General features: G+C 41.5%; 1 protein-coding gene across 6 annotated transcripts in view; it reads left to right on the forward strand.

Annotated features, from left to right (window-relative positions):
* Positions 1–11,908: 11,908 nt before the first annotated feature.
* Positions 11,909–24,013, forward strand: part of VAV2 (vav guanine nucleotide exchange factor 2) — a 456,873-nt gene continuing 444,768 nt past the window's right edge. For 2 of the 6 annotated variants that reach the window (XM_078149967.1, XM_020981940.2), the window contains exon 1: positions 11,909–13,795. In XM_078149967.1, the coding sequence (XP_078006093.1) occupies positions 13,592–13,795 (204 nt within the window). In that variant the 5' untranslated portion in view covers positions 11,909–13,591. The remainder of the gene's footprint in view (positions 13,796–24,013) is intronic. The other 4 variants (XM_078149968.1, XM_020981939.2, XM_020981936.2 and 1 more) reach the window with 3 other exon arrangements.

A 24,013-nucleotide genomic window follows, 5' to 3' on the forward strand; every position in this document is an offset into this window, starting at 1 on the left:
AGTGTCCTACCAATATCCTTCTATTAGACAAATATGTTCCTGGTGTCTGAACCAGGAACAGATAAAGCACAGAAAGGCAATTTTAGAATAATATTTATAACTAACATTGATGCAAAAATATTAAATAAATATTAGCAAAGAAGTTACGGCAATGTATTTAAAAGATTATTCACGCTGAGCAGGATTATTCACATTGATTTATACCAGGAATTCAAGAAAGTTCAAAGTGAGGAAAATTATAGACATAATTACAATTGGCCACATTACTAACAAAAGCAAACACTACATGGTTATATCAATAGGAATAAAAATATTTTAGTAAAATATAATACTTGTATTAAAAAGAACTAAAAAGCAAAAGAATTAATAGATCTTCCATTAATATAGTAAACCATTTATCTAAAATCATGAGCTAGCATTATATTTAATGGAGAAATACTAGAGATCTTTCCAATAAGATCAGTGGTAAGGCAAAAGTTGCTACTGTTACCACTATTGTTTTCCATATTTGTTGAATTGCTAACTATTATAAAAAGAACAAGATGGTGAAATTGTGAGAATAAGTATAGGCAGAAAAGAAAGAAAAGTTTCAGTATTTGCACATAATGTTATGGCTTACTCACTAAGGTTCACTAAATCCTAGACATTTAGCTGAAAATTTAAAGTTGACAACTTCAGTACAGTATAGGATATAAAAATAAAAATAGGGATAGGGATTAGATCTATTTTTTCATTAGTATAGTAAATGCCTTCTGCAATGCAGGGTCTTCACCTTCTCTACAACTTAAAATCTTAGTAGGTTGCCAAGAGTACAAGTTAAATGGCTTTTCCAAAATCATACAGTAAAGTCAGAGGCTAGACTAGAAGCCAGGACTTCCTGACTTCAAGGCCAGCTCTGTATTCACCTGTCAAGTCCTAAACTCACAAAAGCCATCAGCCTTTCAGTATATTAATTTTTAAAAATTCTAAATAATTGGAAGACATAGAAAAAGTAATTTCATTCAAAGTAACTAGAACGTAGAAAATACATGGGAGTTAACCTACTCTGACACTCTTAGGCCATATAAATTCAACTACAAAATCTCTTTTATCACAAATAAGGGAAGATAAATAATTAGAGATATTAATTCTTCAGATTTGAGCCATGCTAATGTAATAAAAGTGATACTATGTAAATTAATTAACAGATTTAGTTACATACTAATGAAACTACCAAGGAGTTACTTTATAAACGTAGACAAAACAATAACAAAATTCATATGGAGAAATAATATATCAAGAATCACAAGTAATATAATTGGGTGGGTGGGGGGGAATGGCAATAAAGAGTGGCTAGCATAGCCATATCTCAAACTATACTAAAAAGTAGTAATCATTAAAACTATTTGTTACTGGTTTAAAGCATGTAAATGTTAATAAATAAACTGGACTAGGTAAATAAGATGTGGAAGTAATCAGACATTGCAATATAATGCTCAATAGACCGAAGGATACCAACTTCAGGGCTAAGGACTCCTTATTGGACAAACACTTCTGGGAAAAATGGGAAGAAGTGTGGCTGAAATTAGATTTAGACCAAAATCTCATAACATATGTCACTACAAGTCCCATATGGATAGAAGGTGCAGATATAGGTCACAGCATAATTTAAAGGAGGGAGAAGGAGGTACTTTTTACAACTTTGTATAGGGGATAAAATTCTTATTTAATATTTTCCCCAATTACATGTAAAAACAATTTTTACTTTTTTTTTTCAAATTTTGAGTTCCAAATTCTCTCCCTTCCTCCCTCCTCCCCCCAAGAAGGCAAGCAATTTGATATAAGTTAAGTTATACATGTATAGTCATGCAAAACACATTTCCATGTAAATCATTCTGTGAAAGAAAACATAGACAAAAAACCCCCACGAAAAATAAAGTAAAGAAAAAGTATTGGAGAGCAAGGAATAGTTTACCCATCTGATTTATGGAGAACAGAAGAATTTCTGACCAAACAAGAGGTAGAGAATATTATGAAATGCAAAATGGGTAATTTTGATTACATTAAATTGAAAAGGTTTTGCACAAACAAAGCCAATGCAACCAAGATTAGGAGGGAAGCAGAAAACTGGGAAAGAATTTTTACAACCAGTGTCTCTGATAAGGGCCTCATTTCTAAAATATACAGAGAACTAAGTCAAATTTATAAGAATATAAGCCATTCTCCAATTGATAAATGGTCAAAAGATATGAACAGGCAGTTTTCAGGTGAAGAAATTAAAGCTATCTTATAATCATATAAAAAATGCTCTAAATCACTATTGATTAGAGAAATGCAAATCAAAATGACTCTGAGGTACCACATCACACCTATCAGATTGGCTAACATGACAAAACAGAAAAATGATAAATTTTGGAGAAGATGTGGGAAAATTGAAACTCTAATGCATTGCTGGTGGAGTTGTGAAATGATACAACCATTTTGGAGAGCAATTTGGAACTATGCCCAAAGGGCTATAAAAATGTGCATACCCTTTGACCCAGCAATAGCACTTCTAGGGCTGTATCCCAAAGAGATCATACAAATGGGAAAAGGCCCCACAGGTACAAAAATATTTATAGCAGCTATTTCTGTGGTGGCAAAGAATTGGAAATTGAGGGGATGCCCATCAATTGGGAAATGGCTGAACAGGTTGAGGTATATGAATGTAATGGAATACTACTGTGCTCTAAGAAATGATGAGCAGGTGGACTTCAGAAAAACCTGGAAAGACTTGTATGGACTGATGCTGAGTGAAGTGAGCAGAACCAGGAGAACATTGTACACAGTAACAGCCACATTGTGCCATGACTAACTTTACTAGACTTAGCTCTTCTCAATAATGCAAAGATCTAAGACATCTCCAAAAGTCTCATAATGGAAAATGCTATCCATAACTAGAGAGAAAACTATGGAGACTGAATGCAGATCGAAGCACAGTATTTGCTCTTTTTTTTTTCTGTTTTGTTTCCTCTTTTTTGTGGTTCCTCCTATTGTTTATAATTCTTCTTTACAACATGACTAATGTGAAAATGTGTTTAATAGAAATGTATATGTAGAGCCCATGTCAGATTGCATGCCATCTTGGGGAGGGAGGCGGGAAGAGATGGGGAGAAAATTTAAAACTCAAAAGCTTATGGAAGTGATTGTTGAAAACTAAAAATAAATTAATTTTTTAAAAAAGAAAAAGTCCCTTTGGTCTGCATTCAGGCTCTACCAGTTCTTTCTCTGGAGATGGACAGTACCTTTCATTATAAGTCCTACAGAATTGTTTTGGGTCATTGTATCCCTGAGAATAGCTAAGTTATTCATACTAATATTGCTGTTACTGTGTACAAAGTTCTCTTGATTCTGCTCATTTCACCTTTGCATCAGTTCATGTGAAGTCTTTCCATGGTTTTCTGAGAACATCATGCTCATCATTTCTTAAAGCACAATAGTATTCCATCACAATCGTATACAACTTGTACAGCCATTCCCCAATTGATGGACATCCTGTCAATTTCCAAAAGGGGTAAAATTATTATTATATTTTTGCTAGTCAATGGGGTTAAGTGACTTGCCCAGGGTCACACAGCTAGTAAGTGTCAAGTGTCTAAGGCTGGATTTGAACTCAGGTCCTCCTGACTCCAGGGCTGGTGCTGTAGCCACTTCACCCCTAGCTTCCCCAGGGGTAAAATTCTTAACCAAACAAGGGATGAATAAGATCATAGGAGACAATTTCAATTACATAAAATTGAAAACTTTTTTGCATCACTTTTTTTCCTGAAAGAGGTCTAATATTCAAGAAAAAAATGGGAATTAATACCACTATATAATAATAAGAGCCATTCCCCAATAGATAAGTGGTTAAAGGACATGAACAGTTTATTTTCAGACTTAGAAATGCAAGCTATCAACAACATATGAAAAATGCTTCAAATCACTAACAGTAAGGGAAATAGAAAATTGAAGCAAATTACAGATTCCATATTATATCTTTCATATTGTCAAAGATGACAAAAAAAATGACAATTCTTAGAGGAACTGTGGAAACATGTACAATATTGCACAGTTGATGAAGCTATGAATGATTCAACCAGTATGGAAAGCAATTTGGAATAAAACACAAAAGTCAATAAAGTGTCCCTATCCTTTAATCCAGCCCAACACTATGAGGCAGATACTCTAAAGAGATCAAAAATATAGGAAAAGAACCCATATGAATAAAAAATATTTATAGTAGCACTTTTTGTTGTAGTAAAGAACTGAAAACAAAGTGGCTGCCATTAATTGGGGAGTGACTGACAAAATTATAGTGAACGAATATAATGGAATATTATTATGCCATAAGAAATGTCAAATATTATGTACTCAGAAAAATCTGGAAGACTTGTATGAGTTGATATGGAATGAAAAGAGCAGAACCAGGAGAACAACTTTTGATGACTGTAATATAGAAGAAAATTTTGTGAACAACTTCAGAGCCCTTACTAATGCAATGACAGATCAAACCTTCAGAAAACTGATGAATATTATTAAATATTATGTTGTACCATGGTCAGATGAAATAATTTTATTAGATAGTTTTGTTTAATTGTTTTTCTTGGTCCTATGGGACAGATCAATTGGGTGTGTCAGGACAGTCTTTAGATTTCTTTTGTTTTCCCTGTAATGATTGTTATGTAAAGACAAAAGACATTAATAAAATATATTTTAAAAGATCAGTACAATTCTTCTATTTTTTAAAAATAAGTATTTTATTATGTTGGGTTTTTTTAAGGATTGCTGTCACTTCCCATATTCCCAATGTCTGTGTGACCAGGGCAAGGGTGGATTCTGTGACGTTAGACTGTGGCCCCAGTCTAAGGGTCACACTTGAGGACCTAAAGGGCCACCTGTGGCCTCCAGGCCAAAGGTTTCCCATCCTGGGACTAGGGGCAATATGGGCATCTCTCTAGGGCCACAGCTTCTTCTCTTTAAAATAAGAAAATTAGATTAGAGCTCTGGCCCTGGAGTCAGGAGGACCTGAGTTCAAATCCAGCCTCAGAGACACTTACTAGCTGTGTGACCTTGGGAAAGTCACTTGAGCCTATTTGCCTCAGTTCCTCATCTATAAAATGATCTAGAGAAAGAAATGGCAAACCGCTCCCATATCTTTGCCAAGAAAACCCCAAATGGGGTCACAAAGAGTCAGACACAACTCAATAACAAGCCAATGGTTGCCTCATTCTGCATCTATAGTATCCTATCTCTCTATAGAAAGGATGAAGGTATGTTTCCCCATTAATTTTCTTGTGTCAAAATTGGCTTTTGCGTTGATCATAGTTCTGATGTAACCTGGGGTTCTTGAAAATTGTGTCCACTGAATGAAAGTTCTGATTCATCTTGTACTTTTTATTTATATTTTTGGTCTACCTGCTTCGTTGGTGTGGGAAAATCTACATTCATTCTACTGGCACAGATTAGCAGCTCACCTGAAGCACAGGGCCTCGGAGAGCTACCAAGGAGCACTAAGAGAATAAACAACTCCAGTCACAGGGCTAACTAGTGTCAGAGGCAGGACTTGAACCCATATCTTTCTGATTCCAAGACTGTCCCTCTACCCACTCTTCCACACTGCCTTTCTGCATGGTAGCTTTTATCAAACCTTTTATCAAGGTTTTCAATATAGGCTCAAGGACAGATGGTATGTCTGCCATAGTTCATTTTGGAGAATCTCACCACCAGGGCTCTGATTACCAAAGGCTGATTTTTTTTTAAACCACAGCTGTTCATGACGCTCTACTGAGGCATGGAGAAAGTAATTTACATTGGTACAAGGATTATTCACATAGATGAACTCATAGCTACTTGAAGCACTGGAGTAAGTACTGTATGTATGCTTAGAGAACATAAACTCATGAAACATGATCGCAGGGCACTCTCACCCTTTCTCAGAATAATGATGTACAGTATAGGGGCAAACACCTTGACCTAGAAGGCCAAGGTTCTGGGTGCTAGTGCTGGTTCTACCATCATGTGTTCAGGTTTTTCCATTTATCCAATGATGACAATACCTATCTCAGTTGACAGATGTAACCATGGATACGAAAGAGATTTGTTTGTTTTTATTTTTTAAGTATGAGTTCTATACACACCTAGCCTCATATAGGACATTCAATCCCTCAGGGCTGGGATATTCTCTCCCCCCACCTCTGTCTTGGATCTACTGGTTCCATTATAGGCTCAGCTAGCATGCCACCTCTACTGAGACACCTTCCTTTCCCAATTTCGCCTAGTAGTCAGTGTTTCCCCCACAAAAAAAAAGTAGTTTGGATTTACTTCATATGTATTCTTTATTTGCTTATGCTTATGCGTGTTATTTTTCCCCAGTAGAATTTAAGAGGGGACTATGATAACTGCCAAGAGAGAGAAAACAGGGTTAACTCTTATTTTCATTGTTTAACTCTTAATTTGCTTGTTCTCTCTACCAAGAACCGTGACCCCTGCATTGGAAACAATAGAACAAAAATAATGAATGGGGAGATGATACCCAGCCTAAGTGAGGAGATAGTACATCAGCATTATGCTGTCCCTCGTCAGCTTCCATCCCCGTCTTCCTTGGCTTCTTTCAAGTCCCAGCTAAAATCCCACCTCCTACAGGAAGCCTTTCCTGCCCTCCCTTCATTGTACTGCATTCCCTCTGTCGATTATTTCCAATTAATCCCATGCCTTGTTGTTTGTATGTATTGTCTCTCCATTAGGCTGTTAGCTGCTTGAGGGCAAGGACTCTCTTCTGCCTTTCTTTGTATCCCTCACAAGTAGTACAGGGACTGGCACATAGTAGGCACTTAATAAATTTTAATTGAATGACACCTACTTGCCCTTGATAAATTCAAGTCCCCTGACCCAGATGATAAAAGCTGGAAAAACTGGCAGATCTGATTGCTGAGCTACCATAAGTGAGATTGGAAAGATCATGGAGAATGGGACAGTTACATCCGACTGCAAACTTGTTGAGGAACAAGCATCAAGCATGAAGTAATCACCTACTATGTGCCAGGCATTTGCAAACACTATCTCATTTGAACCTCGCAAAAACACTGGGAAGCAGGTGCTATCATCCTTACTTTACAGTTGAGGCAGAGATTAGCTTTCTGAGGCAGGGTTTGACCTCAGGTTCCCTTACTGCAGGCCCAGTGCCCTATCCACCGCAATGTCCACCTGCTTTGGACTGGAGAAGGACAAATGTTCCAATTTTGAAAAAAAAAAAAGGGAATAGAAGAGAGCCTAAAAACTATGATATATGCTAGTGAGATTAGCTTTGATTCCTGCAAAAGTTTTAGAAAGGGAAGCAGTGATCACAAAGAGCCATCATGACTCCATCAAGAAAGGGCAGGTCATACCAGGCTAGCTTGGTTTCTTTTTTAGACAGAGGTACTAAATGAGTAGATCAGGAAAATGTTGCAGATAGAATTTACCTAGATTTTACCAAAGCACTTGATAAAGCACCTCATATTATTCTAATGGAAAAGCTGGAAAGATACAGACTAGAAGAAAATCCACTTAGATGAATTCCAAATGGGTTGAATAGCTGGATTCAAAGAGTGATTATTGTTCAATGTCTACATAGCAGGAAGTTCGCAGCGAAGGGTCTCTAGGAGGGAAGAGAGTAAACTGTTTATTAAGTGTGTACTATGTACCAGCCACCATGTTACGTGTTTTACAAATATCCTCACAGCAACCTTATGAGGTAGGTGCTATTATTAGCCCCCTTTTACAGTTGAAGAAACAGAGGCAGAGTGACTTGCTCAGAGTCACGCAACTAGTAAGTGTTTCAGGCAGGATTTGTAATCAGGCCTTGACTCCAGGTCTGGGCTCTATCTACTGTACTACCTACCTGTCTAAATCTGTGGTTGGCCTTATGCTGTTTCACATATTTATTGAGGACATAGATAAAGTGAAAAAAAAATAGTGTATTCATCTGATTTGTAGTTGATATAAAGCTAGGAGGGACGGTTATATACACTGCATGACAGCCAGAATATAAAAAGCTCTTGACAGGATAGAACAGAAGTTCTTAACCTTTGACAATCTGATGAAGTACATAAACTCTTCTCAGAATAATAGCTTTTTAAAAAAATTCATAATAGAAGAATAGGCTAAATAAACTTCAGTTAGAGGTTAGTAAAAATAAGGATTTAGCTTTTTTTTTCTCATCTAAGTTCAACGATCCCTAGGATTTAGAGAGGGACTCCAATTTGAGCCCCCCTAGGTTAAAGTATTGAACTGTATAATCAAGAAGGTAAAATTGGATAGCTTTATTTCGGGGTTCAAAACACTGACTTCACAAAGTACAGTACTGAGGAGGCATAGTTATGATGTAGTTTGAAACAATTGTGGAAGTTTTAGGGTACTGCGGACTCAACATGAGTTAGCAGTGTGATTCAACCATCAAAAAGGTAATGGAATCTTGGTTGCATTAGGGAAGCCGTAGCTTCCAGGAATACAGAAGCAATAATCTCTCTATACTTTGTCATACCACATCTTGAGTTTTGGGTTCAGATTTGGGCTTCAGAGCTTGAGAAGGACATTGATAAGGTACAGGAGGTAACCAGGAGAGTGGAAGTAAAGCAACTGGGGATTTTTCACATGGACAAGAGATGACTCAGGGTGGAATGTGATAGCTGAATTCAAATAGTTGAAGATTGTCATGTTAAAGAGGAATTAGACTCATTTTATTTATCTAGAGGGCAGAACTAGAAGCAATGAGTAGGAGTTGGGAACAGGCCAGTTTACACTTGATTTCAGGGAAACCTTCTGAAGAAGTAGAGCTATTCAGAAGTGGAATGGACTGCTATGTGAGATTGTGGCTTTTTCTTTCTTTGAAACCTTTAAGCAGAAGCTGCAGGACCACTTAGGCACTTATTGGTAGGGATGCCCTTGGGTATGGGTTTAGATTAAATAGCCATTGAGGTCCCTTTAAGTTTTGTGATTCTAATTAGCTCCTTGTTTTTGGATTCTCAGTACCTACTATAAGTGCCTAGAACATATTTAATAAATGCTTGCTAAAGAGAAATGAAATAAGGGATTATTGTTTTATTCATTCATTCATTCAACAATTATTTTTATTAGATGCCTATTATGTACCAGGCACTTTACTAGGTGTTGAGGGGAAAAAATAAATGATATAAAAATGAGACCATCCTTGCTCTTGAGGAGCTTATATTCTATGGGAGAAGAGAGAGAGGTAGGAAATAATATGTACTCAGATCAATATTGACTATATATTTATCAAATATAAAATATATTTTGGAAAGGGTCAGAGGATGAGTCTGACCCTAAAAGTGATTCTTAGAATTTAAAACCTGAATGTCTATGACTTGTTTTCTTCCTTTTTCCTTTCTTTGTTTTTTTTTCTTTTTTTGTAATCAAGGTTAAGCAACCTGCCCAGGATCACACAACTAGAAAGTGTGTGAGATTGGATTTGAACTCAGGTCCTGCTGACTCCAAGACTGGTGTTCTATCTACTTCAACACTTGGCTGCCCCTATGATTTCTTTTCAAATCTCATTCTCATATTCCAAACTATAATATCACTACATGCCCTCTCTAGGATGTAAACCTGCAATGTTTGTCATTTCACTGCTGGTTTCCTGGGCACATTACTGAAAATGATCATTTAGTCTTTTTTAAAAAAAGACTTACAGTGTGTTTCTTCGTTTCTTTCTTAGTGTCATCCTCTCAAAAATGAACAGCTGAGCAATATCCCAATTCCAGTACAAAGCATTTAGGGAGTGGGAGGAAAAATAGATTCATTATCTGCCTTCGGAGCCCAATAGGGGGCAGCAGATCAATACTTGCTTTATTGGTGGAAAGTTTATGTTTTTTTTTTCTCTACTCATATTCCCAGCCTCTGTCTCTGTTCACAGCAGCATGGAGAGACTTAGGGACCCAGGGAGAAAGCATAAGGAATAAACTGTCTGAATCTCCCCAAAGCATGTGGCTTAATGAGAGGCTACTTGTTACCATGGACACACACCAGGTCAGGTTGAAAGAAAAAAACCCAGCAAAGCAGGAATATGGGCAGAGAGATTTTTTTCCTTCCTCTTTATTCATTCAACCAACAAATATTTATCAAATACAAATGCTTAGCCAGCGCTAGGCTTACACTCTAAGACAAACAGTCCTTGCCCTCTAGGTATTTGTAATCTCACTGGGGAGATGAAACTAAAATATATTAAGATAATTATCAAACAATTGGGAGAGACCTTTTAGATGGTACTGGGGAAATGCTAGCTTAGCTCTGACACTATTTAACCGTGTGAACTTGGGTAAGTAGACCTCACTTTTCTCTTTGGTATAATGAAGAGATTCTATTAAATGGCTCTTAATGTCTCTTCCAGCACCAACCCACATATTATAAGGTCCTTCCCATTTCTGACATTGTATGTTCTTTATTCTAAGGTTCCTTCCATCACTGATATTCTACGTTCCAGGGGTCTTTCCAGCTCTGAGTCCACACAGATTCTAATCTAACCGATTATTCAGGGCTACTGTGTTAGTGTGTCAAGGAGAGAAAGCCTTTGGCTGCTGGGAACTTTGAGACTGGGAACTTTGTGGGTCCTCGGCCCTTTTCTATCTAAGCATCTTTGTGGATGATGTCTAGAAATCATCTCTGTAGGTAAACTGTGTCCTGCTAGGGCTCAAAGCAGTTGTAATCGCTAGTATGGCTATGTAACTTTTTTTTCCCCCTTTGGAAGGAAGCTGACACATTCCAGGATTAGCTGCTAAAATGAGTGAGGTCACCTTCCATTCAGATTTTTTATTCCTGTCAGTTTGCGTTGGGGAGGGAAGGAAAGTGGTTCCGTTAAGGGATTTAAAAAATTCTCTCTATTCTCCTGAATACCTCGAACTCATCAAGGATCCACTTTTAAATGTGTAGAATGCCAGGTCTCTGCACAAAGTTGACTCATTCTTTCTCTGGTACCAGGAGAACCCTAGTCAACTTATACACATACCCAATGCCTTGCACTGAGTAGGTGCTCAAAAAATGTTTGTTGAAAGGAATCTCATCACGTATAAGGAATCAGGAGTTTGCATATACAACGTCCCCCTTAAGCAGTCAGTTATCTACTTTCTGCTTGAATACCCCCAGTTATGGAAAGCTCACTACCTAACAAGGCAACCCATTTCATTTTTTGACAATTCAGTTATTAGGAAGCTTTTCCTTTATATTGAGTTTAATACCTTTATTCAAGGTTGAAATCAAAATGTACAGAAAAGGGAGCATACTACCTGGATATTTCTAACCCCATAAAAATAAATCCCAAGTTAGGATTCCCAGGCTGTCATGAACAGTTCAGTATAATGGAAAAAGCATTTGAATTCTAGTTCAGACTCTTAACACTAATTGTATGACTTGGGCAAATCACTTCCCCTCCCTGAGTTTTCTTTTTCTCATCTGTGTAATGGGGTTACATAATGATAAATTCGCTTACTTCATGGAGTTGTGAGAAAAGTGCTTTGCAAACCTTAAAGTGTCATGTAATTGTGAGCTGGCGCGATTATTACTTTAGGCATCATCATTTGGTAACATTTAGTAAATTCCCATCCTGGTCAGGCTGCTTGTGAAGAAACTTGCTGCCTCAGTTTCCCTGTCAAGAAATCCGTGCTGAGAAGCTATTTCTCTTAACCCCTCTCCTCCGGTCCACCACTGGCACATACCGGCAGGAAGAAATTGAAAGTGTGAGCAAGGAGTTAACATACAATGAGTTAAAATACTAGGGCTGAAGCCTAGTATCCTGCTCAGGCTAAATTGCAGCGTGGGTGGAGGTGATGCTGTGTCCCTGGGCTGGGGACCAGCTGAAGGGGAACTGCTGCAGTTCCATTTCCTCTTTCGCGTTTCCACATTTCACATTTATTCCATCCAAGATGCCAGCGTTCGCAAACGGGAGGAAGGACGGGCAGGGAGCGCCAGAGCTAGCCGGCTTCTGGGAGGGGGATTCCTAACCTTTGCTCCAAGGAGGAAGAAGAGAAAAGGAGGAAGAGTAACCTTCGTACAGAGGGCAGGCCAATGCAGAGGAGCTGGTGGATGCTCTCCGAATTCTTCTGCTCCCAATCCCCTTCCTCTTCCGCGTCCCAAACCTTAGCTAAGAGTGGTGCCAAAGGAGGCATTCTCGTGAGGGAACCCAATCTTTAGGAGCAGTGGAGAAGGGGCCTTAAGGAAAGACAAGGGGCAGGGTCCGGGGAGGGCTTATGACAGTGCAATCTCTCTAACTCCCTTCTTTGCAAGAGCATCTCTAGACTGGCCATACACGGGCTCAAACCTCTTGTAACTTTCTCTTTGCTAGGAAAACCGGAGACTAGAAGGAGAGAGAGAAGGAAGGAGGTGATGAAAAGAGGGGGAGGAGCTCCGTGCGCGCGCCCGTTTGCGTGTGAGTGAAGAGCAAGGGAACGCGCTCTCTACCGGCCGCCGGGCGCGCGTTCCCTTCCGCGCCGGGTTCTTCGGGAACGCGTAGCCTGCACTCGCTCCAGCTGTAGTTAGTCTGCGCCTCGGCGTCGGAGAGGAGCAGAGCTGAGCCGAGAGGAGCGGACGGGAGAACTGAGCACAGGACGGGAGAGGAGCGGCGCGGAGTAGAGTCTGGGGTAGCCGGAGAAGAAAGTCGAGCCACCTCCTGCCAGGAGCCAGCGCTGGGGCGCGGGGAGAGCGAGCCAGCCGGGCAAACAAAGGAGCAGCAGCCGGCGGCGGGCGGGGGGCTGCCGGGCGGCCGCGGGGAGAGGGAGGACGGGACTCTTTGTCTTCTGGAGGGGACACTTCCTAGAGGGAGGGCTACAAGAAGGGGCCGCCCGGAGCCGCAGCTGTGTGCGCCCCGGCCGGTCGGGCGGGCAGAGAATGCGGCGCTTTTGGCCGGTCCCGGAGCTCAGCGCGCCCCGGACAGCAGCGGGCGCGGGCAGCTGAACCTCCCCCCAAGCCCCGGACTTGTGTGTGTGAAGGGAGTACCCGGCTTGGGCCGAAGAGTCTGGGGACTTTTTCTTGGCTTTTCCAAACCTCAGCTTAGGGCTGGGAGGCTCGAGCTTCCCGCGCCAGAGAGGTTGGACACACGTGGAGACCTCGGGGGGACGCGACCCTGCCGTGGCGCATTGGGAGAGTGGTCGGCTCTGCCAAGTGTGCTGTCTCCGGGGAACTCCCCTGGATCGCCTCGCCCCCCGCCCACAGGCAGCGCCTGGGCTTGAAGCCTCTCCGCCCGGGAGGAGATCGACTGGGGGCGGATGCTGGTGGGGAAGAGCTGAGGCACTTTGCGGGAGGAGAAAGTCTCCTGGAAAAGAGAGAGGAGAGAGAAGCAGACGCCTACTCCCTATCCCCTGTCTCTCTTCTCTCCTTTCTTGGGGGACAACCCGGAGTTGGGGAGATATGGCCCAGGTCCTGTGCACTTTCCTTTCTCCGGGCCCGCGAGGTTCGTCTTGAGCCCTAAGCTGAGCCGAGTAGGACCCTGAGGCTTTTCACCCGTGGGAACGGACACCGACTCTGTCGCGTCCCCCCCGACGCCGGGCTCTGGGTCAGAGGCAGGGGGAGCCGGCTGGCTTTGGTGGGCCCGTCGGGCGCCGCCACCATGGAGGAGTGGCGGCAGTGCGGCCGCTGGCTCATTGACTGCAAAGTCCTGCCCCCCAACCACAGGGTAGTGTGGCCCTCGGCCGTGGTCTTCGACCTGGCCCAGGCGCTGAGGGACGGGGTGCTGTTGTGTCAGCTGCTACACAACCTCTCACCTGGATCTATAGACCTCAAAGATATCAACTTCAGGCCACAGATGTCCCAGGTAAGTGGCTTTGGGCCTGGGGAGGTGGGGTTGGAGAGAGATTTAGAACTGGGAGGAATTTTGTAGACCTTCCAGTCCCACTCCCTCATTTTACAGATCAGGAAATGGAGCCTCCAAGAGGTTAAGTGACTGTGGTCACACAGGTAAGTGACAGAGAAAGACTTTTAGATTATTGATTTCTCATTCCGTCTTCCCTCCACCACTCCTGAGTCCCATCGTTTTCTCCTTTATCCCATTTCATAGATGTAGCTGAGCATAAAATGGGAGTGAGGAATAGAAGATAGGGCTCCTAAAACTCATGCTGTCCTGCTAGTTCCCCTAACGCAGAGGTCAGGAGATGATTAGCCTCAAGTGCCCCCGGCTGGGCTGAACCATGCATGGGTAAATTGGGGAGAAACTAGAGAGAGCAGCGAAGGAGAAAAGGAATAGAGGGACAGGGATTTTCTTGTCACTGACAGTTGTCTCGGCCCTCCCTTAGCACCTCCCCTAGTTTGCGGATCTCGGCTCTAACTCCTCCTCTCCTTCTTCCTGAATGGACTCTGCCTTCTAGAATTGGATTGGTTTCGCTTTTTTAAACAAATGAACTTTATTAAGGAAGAGTCATTTCAGGATAGTGACGGGAAAAGTTGGCTCCAGTATTCTAAGAACAGCTCTTCTGCTTGCTTATAATCGATCTGGAAGGGTGGAGGCCTTTTACAACTATCCTTTAATCTCCAGATATCTGGCTTACCACCTCCTACCCCACCCCATTCCTGGGGAGTGCCTTGTTACAGTTTTCTGGTAGCGGTGTTTAAAAATATTGTCATTTTTACCTGGTAACTTGGTGGTTGTGTATACAAACAGACAATCTTGTAGCCTTGCTGGGCAAGCTGTTTGAAGTATCTGTGGCAGAAAGTGTTTATTTTTAAGGGCCAGAGTTTACAGAACCATAGAAATTATGGGTAAAGTGTTGTGTTTAGTGAGAAGTAACGTTGTTGGTTTTGATACACAACCTTGTCATGGTTAAAATGCTGGGTAAGGGCCACTTATTAGGGCATTTCTTTTTTACTTGCAGCCTTGCCAATTCAAAGAGAGCCTTTTGGTCAAGAGACAAAGGAAGTCAAATTTATTCTTCAAAAATGCTATTCTACTCTCCTGTGCCTTTTTTTTCCCAAGATAATAAAGTACAATTGTCCCATATGCGGTTATTGTTCAGCTGTGTCTGACTCTATGTCTATGGACAAAGTCCATGGGATTTTCTTGGCAAAGATACTGGTTTGCTATTTCTTTCTCTAGTGTGTTTGCATTTTACCGATGAGGAAGATAAGGGTTAAATGACTTGCTCAGGGTCACACAGCTAGTAAGTGTCTGAGGTTGGATTTGAAGTCAGATCTTCCTGATTCCAGGCCCAGCACTCTATCACTGTACTACCTAGCTGCCCCAGTATACTGTACTGTCATATTAAGTGTTGCGCAGGCAGGTAGGTCGCACAGTGAATTGGGTGCCAGTCCTGGAGTCAGGAAGATTCATTTTCCTGAATTCAAATTGGGCCTCAGACACTTACTATTTGGGTGATCCTGAGCAAGTCACTTAATTCTGTTTGCCTCAGTTTTCTCCACTGTAAAATGAGCTGGAGAAGGAACTGACAAACCTTTCCAGTATCTTTGCCAAGAAAATGCCAAATGGGGTCCTGAAGTCTGATGCGACTGAACAACAACAATTGCTACAACTTAAGTGTCCTGGAGTAAATCCTTTTTCTGATGCGAATTGTGTTTTTGCTTCTTGAAAGAGCCAATTCTACTACTAGAAGATGGCACCTCTCACTTCTTATTGCCAACTTACTTTCACCAGATTTTTCTTTAACATTATTGGATAGCCTTTTCTGGAGTGATCAGGAGCTGGATCTGTGATTTCCTTGGCATAAGGTTGTCCCCATGAGGAAATCTCTTCTCCCAATACAAAATGGCATCCTCTCTGCAACCCTTGTTTCAGAGAGTTGCCTATAGCAGCAAAGTCAAATTCAAATAGAAATTGTGTTCATTAACTCAGTGTCTATTGACTTAGAAGAACACATTAACATTTGCTCTGTTCTATTGTATTTTTATTTATTTTGTTGTATGTTTGTCTGAGCTTGACATCTGTGATCGAGAACACCAAGAGATTAACTGTCTAGCCCAGTGTTACACAACCAGAATATTTCAGAGGGGAGCCTCAAACCCATCTCTTCCTGACTCGGAGGCCAGCTCTCTGTCCACTATGCCATGCTGCCTTTTGGCCTTTTTAAATCTTAATTGTGTATGTGCTACCTTTATTAAGGAGACAGTAAAGCCAACTCCACAACCCTCTTAGGGAAAAGGAAAAGAGTATCTTTTACATCTGTCTTGGCTAGGTGGAACACATGAATGTGTACACTCCCTGGCTTTGGTGCTTGCTGCCTCGGGGATTCAGGGACTGCAGTTGGGTTACCATCATCTATTTCTATCTCATCAATGCGGAGATTGCCTCTCATTTTTCATGAGTGGTTCTTGTCCCTGTAGAAGTCCTTCATATGGGATCTGTCCAACCTTCTGGAGGCTGCCTTCTGAATCTTTCAGTGAAATCTTCCTTCTATTATGGTTAACAATTAGCTAATTAACTTTCCTTATAAAGGGGGTACGGATACAAAGAAGCCTTCTGTATCCTGTGTACCCAAATCTTATTCTACTAATTTTCTAATTGCAGTGCCAGCTTTGGGAGAGGGGTGTCTTTCCTTCCAAATTACATAGTAGTTGAAAAAAATATTATTCATGATTGCATTTGAAAATGCAAAGCTCAGAATTGAGATGAGTCATTGATTCCTGCTGTCCATACCCCCTATCCCTCCCCAACCCCATCCCAAGCAGTGTGAGCTGAATGAATATCTGATGCTGTCTTTTATTGATGGGCGTAAGCAGCTGGCTTTACCAAATCTTTCCAAATGCCCTTTGCTACTTTGACCTTTTCAGTTGAAGAAGCTTGAGCAAATAATACTGCCTTATACTGCCACTGCATCTGTCTCAAAGAAGCTCAGCTTTCGACCAGCCTTCTCATTAAGTCACAGGGGAGGAGAGATAGAGGTCATGCTCATCTTAGGAAGGTTCTAAAGTTCAGGGCATTCAGTCAGTAAATATTTATTAAGCACCTACTTCTACGTGCCAGGCACTGTGCTAAATGTTGGGGTTACAAAGACAGGCAAAAGACAGTCCTTTCTCTCAGGGAGCTCGCGGTCTAATGGGGAAGACAACATGCTAAGAACACACTATCGGGATAAGTAGGAAATAATCAGCTGAGGGAAGGCATTAGAATAAAGGGGACTTGCCTAAAGTCATACAATCAAGAGCAAAAATAAGGTTAGGGATTATCTCTGTCTTGAGGGGGAAGTGGAGAGAAAGACTTTCTAATACTAGACTGAAAGGCATTCTCTTATCTTAACATAAAGACAGGATTTTCCCCTGGAGGCACCTTTTGTTCAAAGCCAGGAAATGCCTGGTGGAACCCAATTAAGACTGGCTTGTCCGCTCCCCTTGCTGTGCTGGCTGAGATGACCAGCCAGCAGAAAAGAGACCTCTCTGTGCCCTGTTGTTTAGAGGTTACACCGAAGCTTTCTCCTTGACTTTGCCCCTTGAAGATCCTGACCTGAAAGAGCCTGGGCATTGTTGGGGGGGCATTTAATGGTCATCCTGGTTTACTGAGGGAGACCTCCCCTCTCTTCTTCCCTTCTGCCCTGCCCCCCCCCCAAAAAAAAGGCAGCTCACTATGGTTTGTGAACTTTCATTCCATTTCTGAAACTTGATCAGCTGAGCTAGGAACTGCAACAATTCTATAATCAACTTCTGAATCCCTGAGCTGTGGCAGGCCAGGAAGAGTGCCTCCCCATTCCCTATTACACTCTAGTGATTTTTATATCAGTGTCTAGAGGAGGGCAGAGAAATAAATAACTGTCCACTACCATGGCAGAGGACAGCAATGAAAAGCAGGAGATTTATATGCTCACTATATTTGTTCAACAAGCATTTACTGAACGCTTGCCATGTGCTCAGTTTCGTGAGCATGGCCTTAGGTGCTTCGGACAGTGTTAGTGGAAAGGATTTGGGAGATCTAGGTTCTAACCCTAGCCCTTTTTTTTAAATTCCTTGTGACTTTGTGTTGTTATTTAATCATTTCAGTCTTGTCTAACCCTTCATGACCCCATTAGGGTTTTCTTGTCAAAGATACACAGATGAGGGAAACTGAGGCAAAACAAGGCTAATGACTTGCTCAGGATCACACGGCTGGTAAATGTCTGGGGCCAGATTTGAACTCTGGAAGATAAATCTTCCTGATTCTAAGCTAGTGCTCTATCCACTGTTCCACCTAGCTGCCCTTTGTGACTTTATACAAGTTCCTTTTCTTTTCTGGGCTTGTTTTCCCACCTTTAAAATGGTGGAAGGAGGGTGGGCTAAGAGCAGACTATCTCTTCTAATTCAGACATTCTTTGTTCCAAGACTTCTTCCAGCTCTGACTGTCTGGTTCAGTAAGTATTAGCTCCTTTTCTCAGAGAGCTTATTGTTGTTATGTGCATATATGCATTTGTAAATGATGAGAAAATAATAGTGGAACTTACAGGTGCTAACACAAGATTTAGGAAAGTATACTAAAAATCTTTCTGTAATTCCCCCTTCTCCTTTTTAAAGCAACTTAATTGAGTAGTTTGAGAGCCTCTTGGCCTGCAAATTGGGAGGGAAAAATTGGTTTCCTGAGTTTCCTGTGGTGCCTCTCAGCTAATCTTCCAAGTCTGCAGGCACTGCTATTCCCTGAAATCTTTAAATACTTCATAGGTGAGTCTGTAACTGTCAGTAAGCTGACTGTCAAGTTCCAGTGCCAGCCTGTGTGCACCAGACAGCTCTCTTATTCACCAATTTCCTCATAATTAAAGAGGAAAGTTTCCTGCCTCCATCTCTGCTTAGATTTCCCAGCAGTTTTCCAGGTGTGCTGCCTTGACAGTATTGAGATGTTATGCCTCGCCTTCATTTTGTTCCCAGTGATTTTTCTCTCATAATGGCTCCCTTAAACATTTTATGCTAGTTTATCACATTTAAAACCAGGATTTGTAGTGAATGAGGAGCCTTCATCTGGTCTCATACATTCTTCTCCCTCCCCCCTTTTTAAGCTTAAATCCGTAATGATTATTGTCTTGAATGAGTTCAGGCTAATATTTCAAATTATCTCACCTGGTGTGCTTGAAGTAGCTAAATACAATAATAAATATGTATCTATCCCATTAAACTCAACACATTTATTAAATACCTACTCAGCAAAAGGTTCTGTGCCATACCCTTGGAGAGATGCAAAAATAAGTGAGGCCTGATCCTAGTCTTTTGTATTTTATGAGGCTTGCTGTTTGTTGGGAGAATGCATATAGAGAGAGTCTTGGACACATCTGAGTGTTGCATGTGACCTAGAGAGAAGAGATATAAGAGAAATCGGACAGAGTCACACTCTCCTTTAGGACCTTGTAGAATTGGTTAACAGTTTCATTTCTCCCTTCATGATTCCCCTTACATAATAATAATAGTTAACTTTCTGTAGCACTTAGTATCTTTCAGGCACTGTGCTGCACTGTGCTAAGTGCCTTACGATTATTATCTTTTATTTATTAAGTAATTATCTGTTATTTGATCCTCATAACTACCCTGGGAGGGAGGTGCTAGTATTATCTCCATTTTATAGATGAGGAAACTGAGGAAAACAGTTTAAGTGACTTGCCCAGGGTCATACAGCTAGTAAGTGTCTGAGGCCTGATTTGAACTCAGATCATCCTATAGGCCAAATCCTCTATCTACTGCATCACCTAGCTGCCTGTACCAACACACCTCGCCATGTATGAATTTTAGGTTGAAGTAGCTGGTAGCTTCCAAAAGGAAGGAGTGAGAGCTACCATAAACAGCTTAGGTTGAGGGTCAATTGACAATTGATTGTCACAGTGCTCCCCCACTGTTCGTACATGGCTTATATTTTTTCGGAGCACTTTCACATGCGTGATCTCCATTAATCTTCACAGTCCCCTCTGTGAGGTTAGATAAGCCATCTCACCTGAAGGATGGGAAGACGTGAGTCCTAAGGAGATGAAATAGCTTGCCCTGTTATAACACAGTAGTAACTGAAATTAGAACCCAGGTATCTGGACTTCCAATTCATGGCCTTTGAGTTGGCAGGTAAATAAGGAGGGACAAATGAATTGCTTAGCTTGGAAGCCCCAAATGACTAAGTTCCTAAAAACCAGTTCTCTCATGATTCTGAAAGCCTTATCTATGGGGTTGAATGAGCAAAGCTGCAGTCAGCTAGACACTGTGGCAGTTTTTCAGGTCTCCTACCAACTTTTCCCAGTGTTCTCCAGTAATCTCAAAACTATAAAATGGATAATTAGATAAAGCATTTATTGAACACACTATGCCAGACCCTGTGATAAGTTCTGGGCATACAAATACAATCAAGTAAGCTAATGATTGCTCTCAAGCAGCTTACTTTCTAACAGGGAAAGACAATACACAAAGCAGAGCTAGAAAGGCAGAGGGTATGTCTCAGATGGTGTGGTGTGGAGTGGAGATGGCCTAGAATTGGCATGGAGGTCTGGGTTAGGGCAAGATGAGGTAAAAGTTCCCCTATCAGGGCCTGGCTTCCTGGGAGAAAACCCAAGATTCTGGTGGGAGGGAGATGAGAATGATAGTAGGAGGGTAGTCCAGAGGGCAGGATGCAACACTAATTAAGCCCACTACTTTGAAATATTTAATTCATGCACTTCACTTCTGGGTATTAATGCCTTCATTTGCTTCTTGAATTCTTATCCATGCTTGAAATCCCAATTCAAATGCCATGTCCTCTAAGATGTTTTGCCTGATCCACCAGTCAACAACAGTGTTCTCCCTTGGACCTTATGTGAGATATTTTAAAATTTTATTTTATTTTATTTTTTTGCACCTTCCTAATGCATTTACAAGAAATTCACAAGGTGGCACAGTGGATAGAGTGCTGGACCTAGAGGAAGGAAGACTCATGTTCCTGCATCCTCAGATATTTGCTAGCTGTCTGACCCTGGGCAAGTCACTTTACCCTGTTTGCCTCAGTTTCCTTATCTGTAAAATGAGCTGGAGAACACAATGACAAACCACTCCAGTGTCTCTGCCAAGAAAACCCCAAATGGGGTTACGAAGAGTCAGACACAGCTGAACAACAATGCATTTAAAATGTGTACTAGGAGAGCCAGCCTAGCATCATAGATGAAGAAAGCTGGCCTCAAAGCCAGGGAGAATTAGGCACAAATCCCACCTCTGACCCTGGCTGTGTAACCCTGTGGATGTCTCTTAACCTCTCAGTGCCCTAGGCAATTCTGTATCAGGTGGAGAAGATGACATCCTGCTTTGGGAGAGAAAGGTTCCTCACCTGGAAATTTTTGAAATCACAGGCCTTCAGTCCCTATCCTTATCTTTTGTATACAATAGCTTTTGTGTTTTCTCCCCTACCTGAGCTTTTGACCTTATCTGAACTTGGTATCTCCTCTACTGTCTAGCACTGTGCACATTACATACAGGTGATTAAATAAATATTTGTTAGGTGAATGAAAACTCATCTGATTTATTTAATCAAGAATCATATCTCCAGGCCATAATCTCTACTCTTTTTGGAGTCAAAATACTTGGGAGTTACAAATGGAGATAAGGGCTGCTAGGTGGGGGCAGTGGATAGAGTCTGGAAGTCAGGAAGACCTGAGTTCAAATCCGGCTCAGACATTATAGTATCTTTGCCAAGATAACTCCAAATGGGATCACGAAGAGCAACTGAAAAAAATAACCGAATAAAAACAAAAAATCAGGCTTAAGCTAGATAAAGGAGAGAACTGGCATCCTACAAAAGCAGATGGCTTTCAGCTTTGGAGAATTTTATTAGGACTTTGTTGAAGCAGGGCCTATAGTATTGACTGGCAGAAGGAACACATGACAGGTTACCACCAGATTAGTGGAAAATGACCTTCTTGTGGGGCAGTTCCTGGATTTGTCAGCTCTGCTTGCTATGAATCACCATCAAGGAAGGGATTTTCCCACCATTCCTGAGAATGCATTTCTCACTCTTGCCTGGTGTATTCCGAGAAGGATGCCTGGGATCAAACTGGGGTCACTGGAGATGGACAATAACACACCTTAGTGCTTTGAATAGAAATGAGTTATTCTGATACTTTAATGAGTTGAGAGATTTTTTGCCCCACTGGCACTTCCTCCTCTTTTACGTCTTCCTTAGCTCTTTTCAGTGTGCCTTGTAGAGTTCCTGTATACCCCTAGGATGGTGTGTCTGGAGTATGTACTCATCACTAGTGGGTTGAGCCTTATGACTTGGATTCTAATTGGAATTGATTACCAAATTTCAACTGACATCCTAAGATATCAGGGAGCTTAGCACAGCATCCTTAGCTCTTAAAGATCTGTCAAGCTTGTCCTATCCTTTTATGTGGAAGGGAAGGGTGTCAGTAGAGATGCAGCCACTTTCTGTCTCCTACTTAACTGTCAGTGACTCCCTATTCCTCCTCAAACTAAGTGTTAAACCCTTTACCCTGGAACCAAATACCTTCAATCCTCTGGATTCAACCTGCCCTTTCTTCTTTATCTCAAAGTGCTTCCTTACACAGGCCTTACAGGGTCTAGCTAAGCTAGATTATTTGATGCTTTGCAAATATACTCCAGGCTTTCCTATTTCCATGGTTTGCTTAGCCACTTACTTTCCTGGAAACAGTCTGCCTTTCAATTTACCTTTATTCCCTACCTATCAAAATCCTATATACTCTTCCTTTAAGATAACAGCTCATATGCCACCTTTTCCATGGAGTTTGCTCTGATCTTCTACTCCCAAAGCTGGAAGTGATTATTTCTTCTTCAGCACTGTCTACTTTTTTTTGTTGTTGTTCAGTAGTTTCAGTTGCGTCTGACTTTCCATGACCCTGTTCGGGGTTTCTTGGTAAAGATACTGGAGTGTTTTGCCATTTTCTTCTTCAGCTCATTTTACAGATGAGGAAACTGAGACAAATAGGGTTAAGTGATGACCAGGGTTACAGAGCTAAGTGTCTGAGGCCAGATTTGAAATCAGGAAGATAAGTCTTTCTGACTAACACTGTGCCAAGTACCCACTGTGTTCTACTTTGTAATCCAGTTATTTGTGGACATCTCTTTCCCTTTTTGGAACCTTATGGAAGGCTAGGGACTGTGCCATAGCCATTTTTGTGTCTTAGGCCTAGTACAAGGCCTGGTAAGTGATAGAATTTTTGAGTAATCCATGGGATAGTGAATGGAAAAGGAAAACATTTATTCATTATCTTTAATATACTTGGTTTGGGTGAAAGTATTTTCTTTCTCTTTAAAATTGATTTTATTTTATTTTGTGTTGGAGAGATACCTTTTTATCATGGAAGTGAGAAAGCCAGGGACCTGATGGGGTGTGGTTTAAGAGAACTGATCTGCTTCAGAAGAACAAACAAGTTGGTCTCTATTGCTGGAGACATAGGTGGAGACACTGTAACATGACCCTCACTGAGGAAGTATGAAAATAGTTCAGTGGCAACACCTTCAGAGAGAGTGGAGAGGGGGAGAGAAGGAGGGGGAGGGAGAAGAGAGGGAGGAGAAAGAGAGAAAGGAAAAGGAGAAAAGGAGAGAGAGAGGAAAAGAAGAGAGGGAAAGAAAAAAGAGGAAAAAGGGGGAGAGAGAGAGGAAAAGAAGAGAGGAAATAATGAAGAGAGAGGAAAAGAAAGAGAAGAGAAAGGGAGAGAGAAGAAAAGGAAGGAGAGAGAGGAGAAAAGGAGGAAGAGAGGGGAGAGAAGAGAAAGAGGGAGGGAGAAAAAGGAAGGGAGATCAAGGAGGGGAGAGACAGAGAGACAGAAAAGGAGAAAGTGAGAGAGAGAGGAAAAGAGAGGAAAAGAATGAAGAGAGAAGAAAAGAAAGAGGAAAAAGGGAGAAAGAGAGGAAAAGGAGAGGAGAAAGGGAGGGAGGAGAAAAGGAGGAAGAGAGAGAGGGGAGAGATGAGGAGAAAGAGGAAGAGAGAAAAAGGAAGGGAGATGGAGGAGGGGAGAGACAGAGAGACAGAAAAGGAGAAAGGGAGATCAGGGTCCGGGCTGGTGGCCTATTTGACTTGAAGCAGTGCTACTGAAGGTCTTCAGACATCATTCTTTAACTTCTCAATGCTGTAGGTATAGAAAAGTTCCTG

This window comes from Phascolarctos cinereus, unplaced genomic scaffold (assembly GCF_003287225.1).
Source record: "Phascolarctos cinereus isolate Bilbo 61053 unplaced genomic scaffold, phaCin_HiC Scaffold_2;HRSCAF=192, whole genome shotgun sequence".
In the NCBI taxonomy this organism is placed as follows: domain Eukaryota; kingdom Metazoa; phylum Chordata; class Mammalia; order Diprotodontia; family Phascolarctidae; genus Phascolarctos; species Phascolarctos cinereus.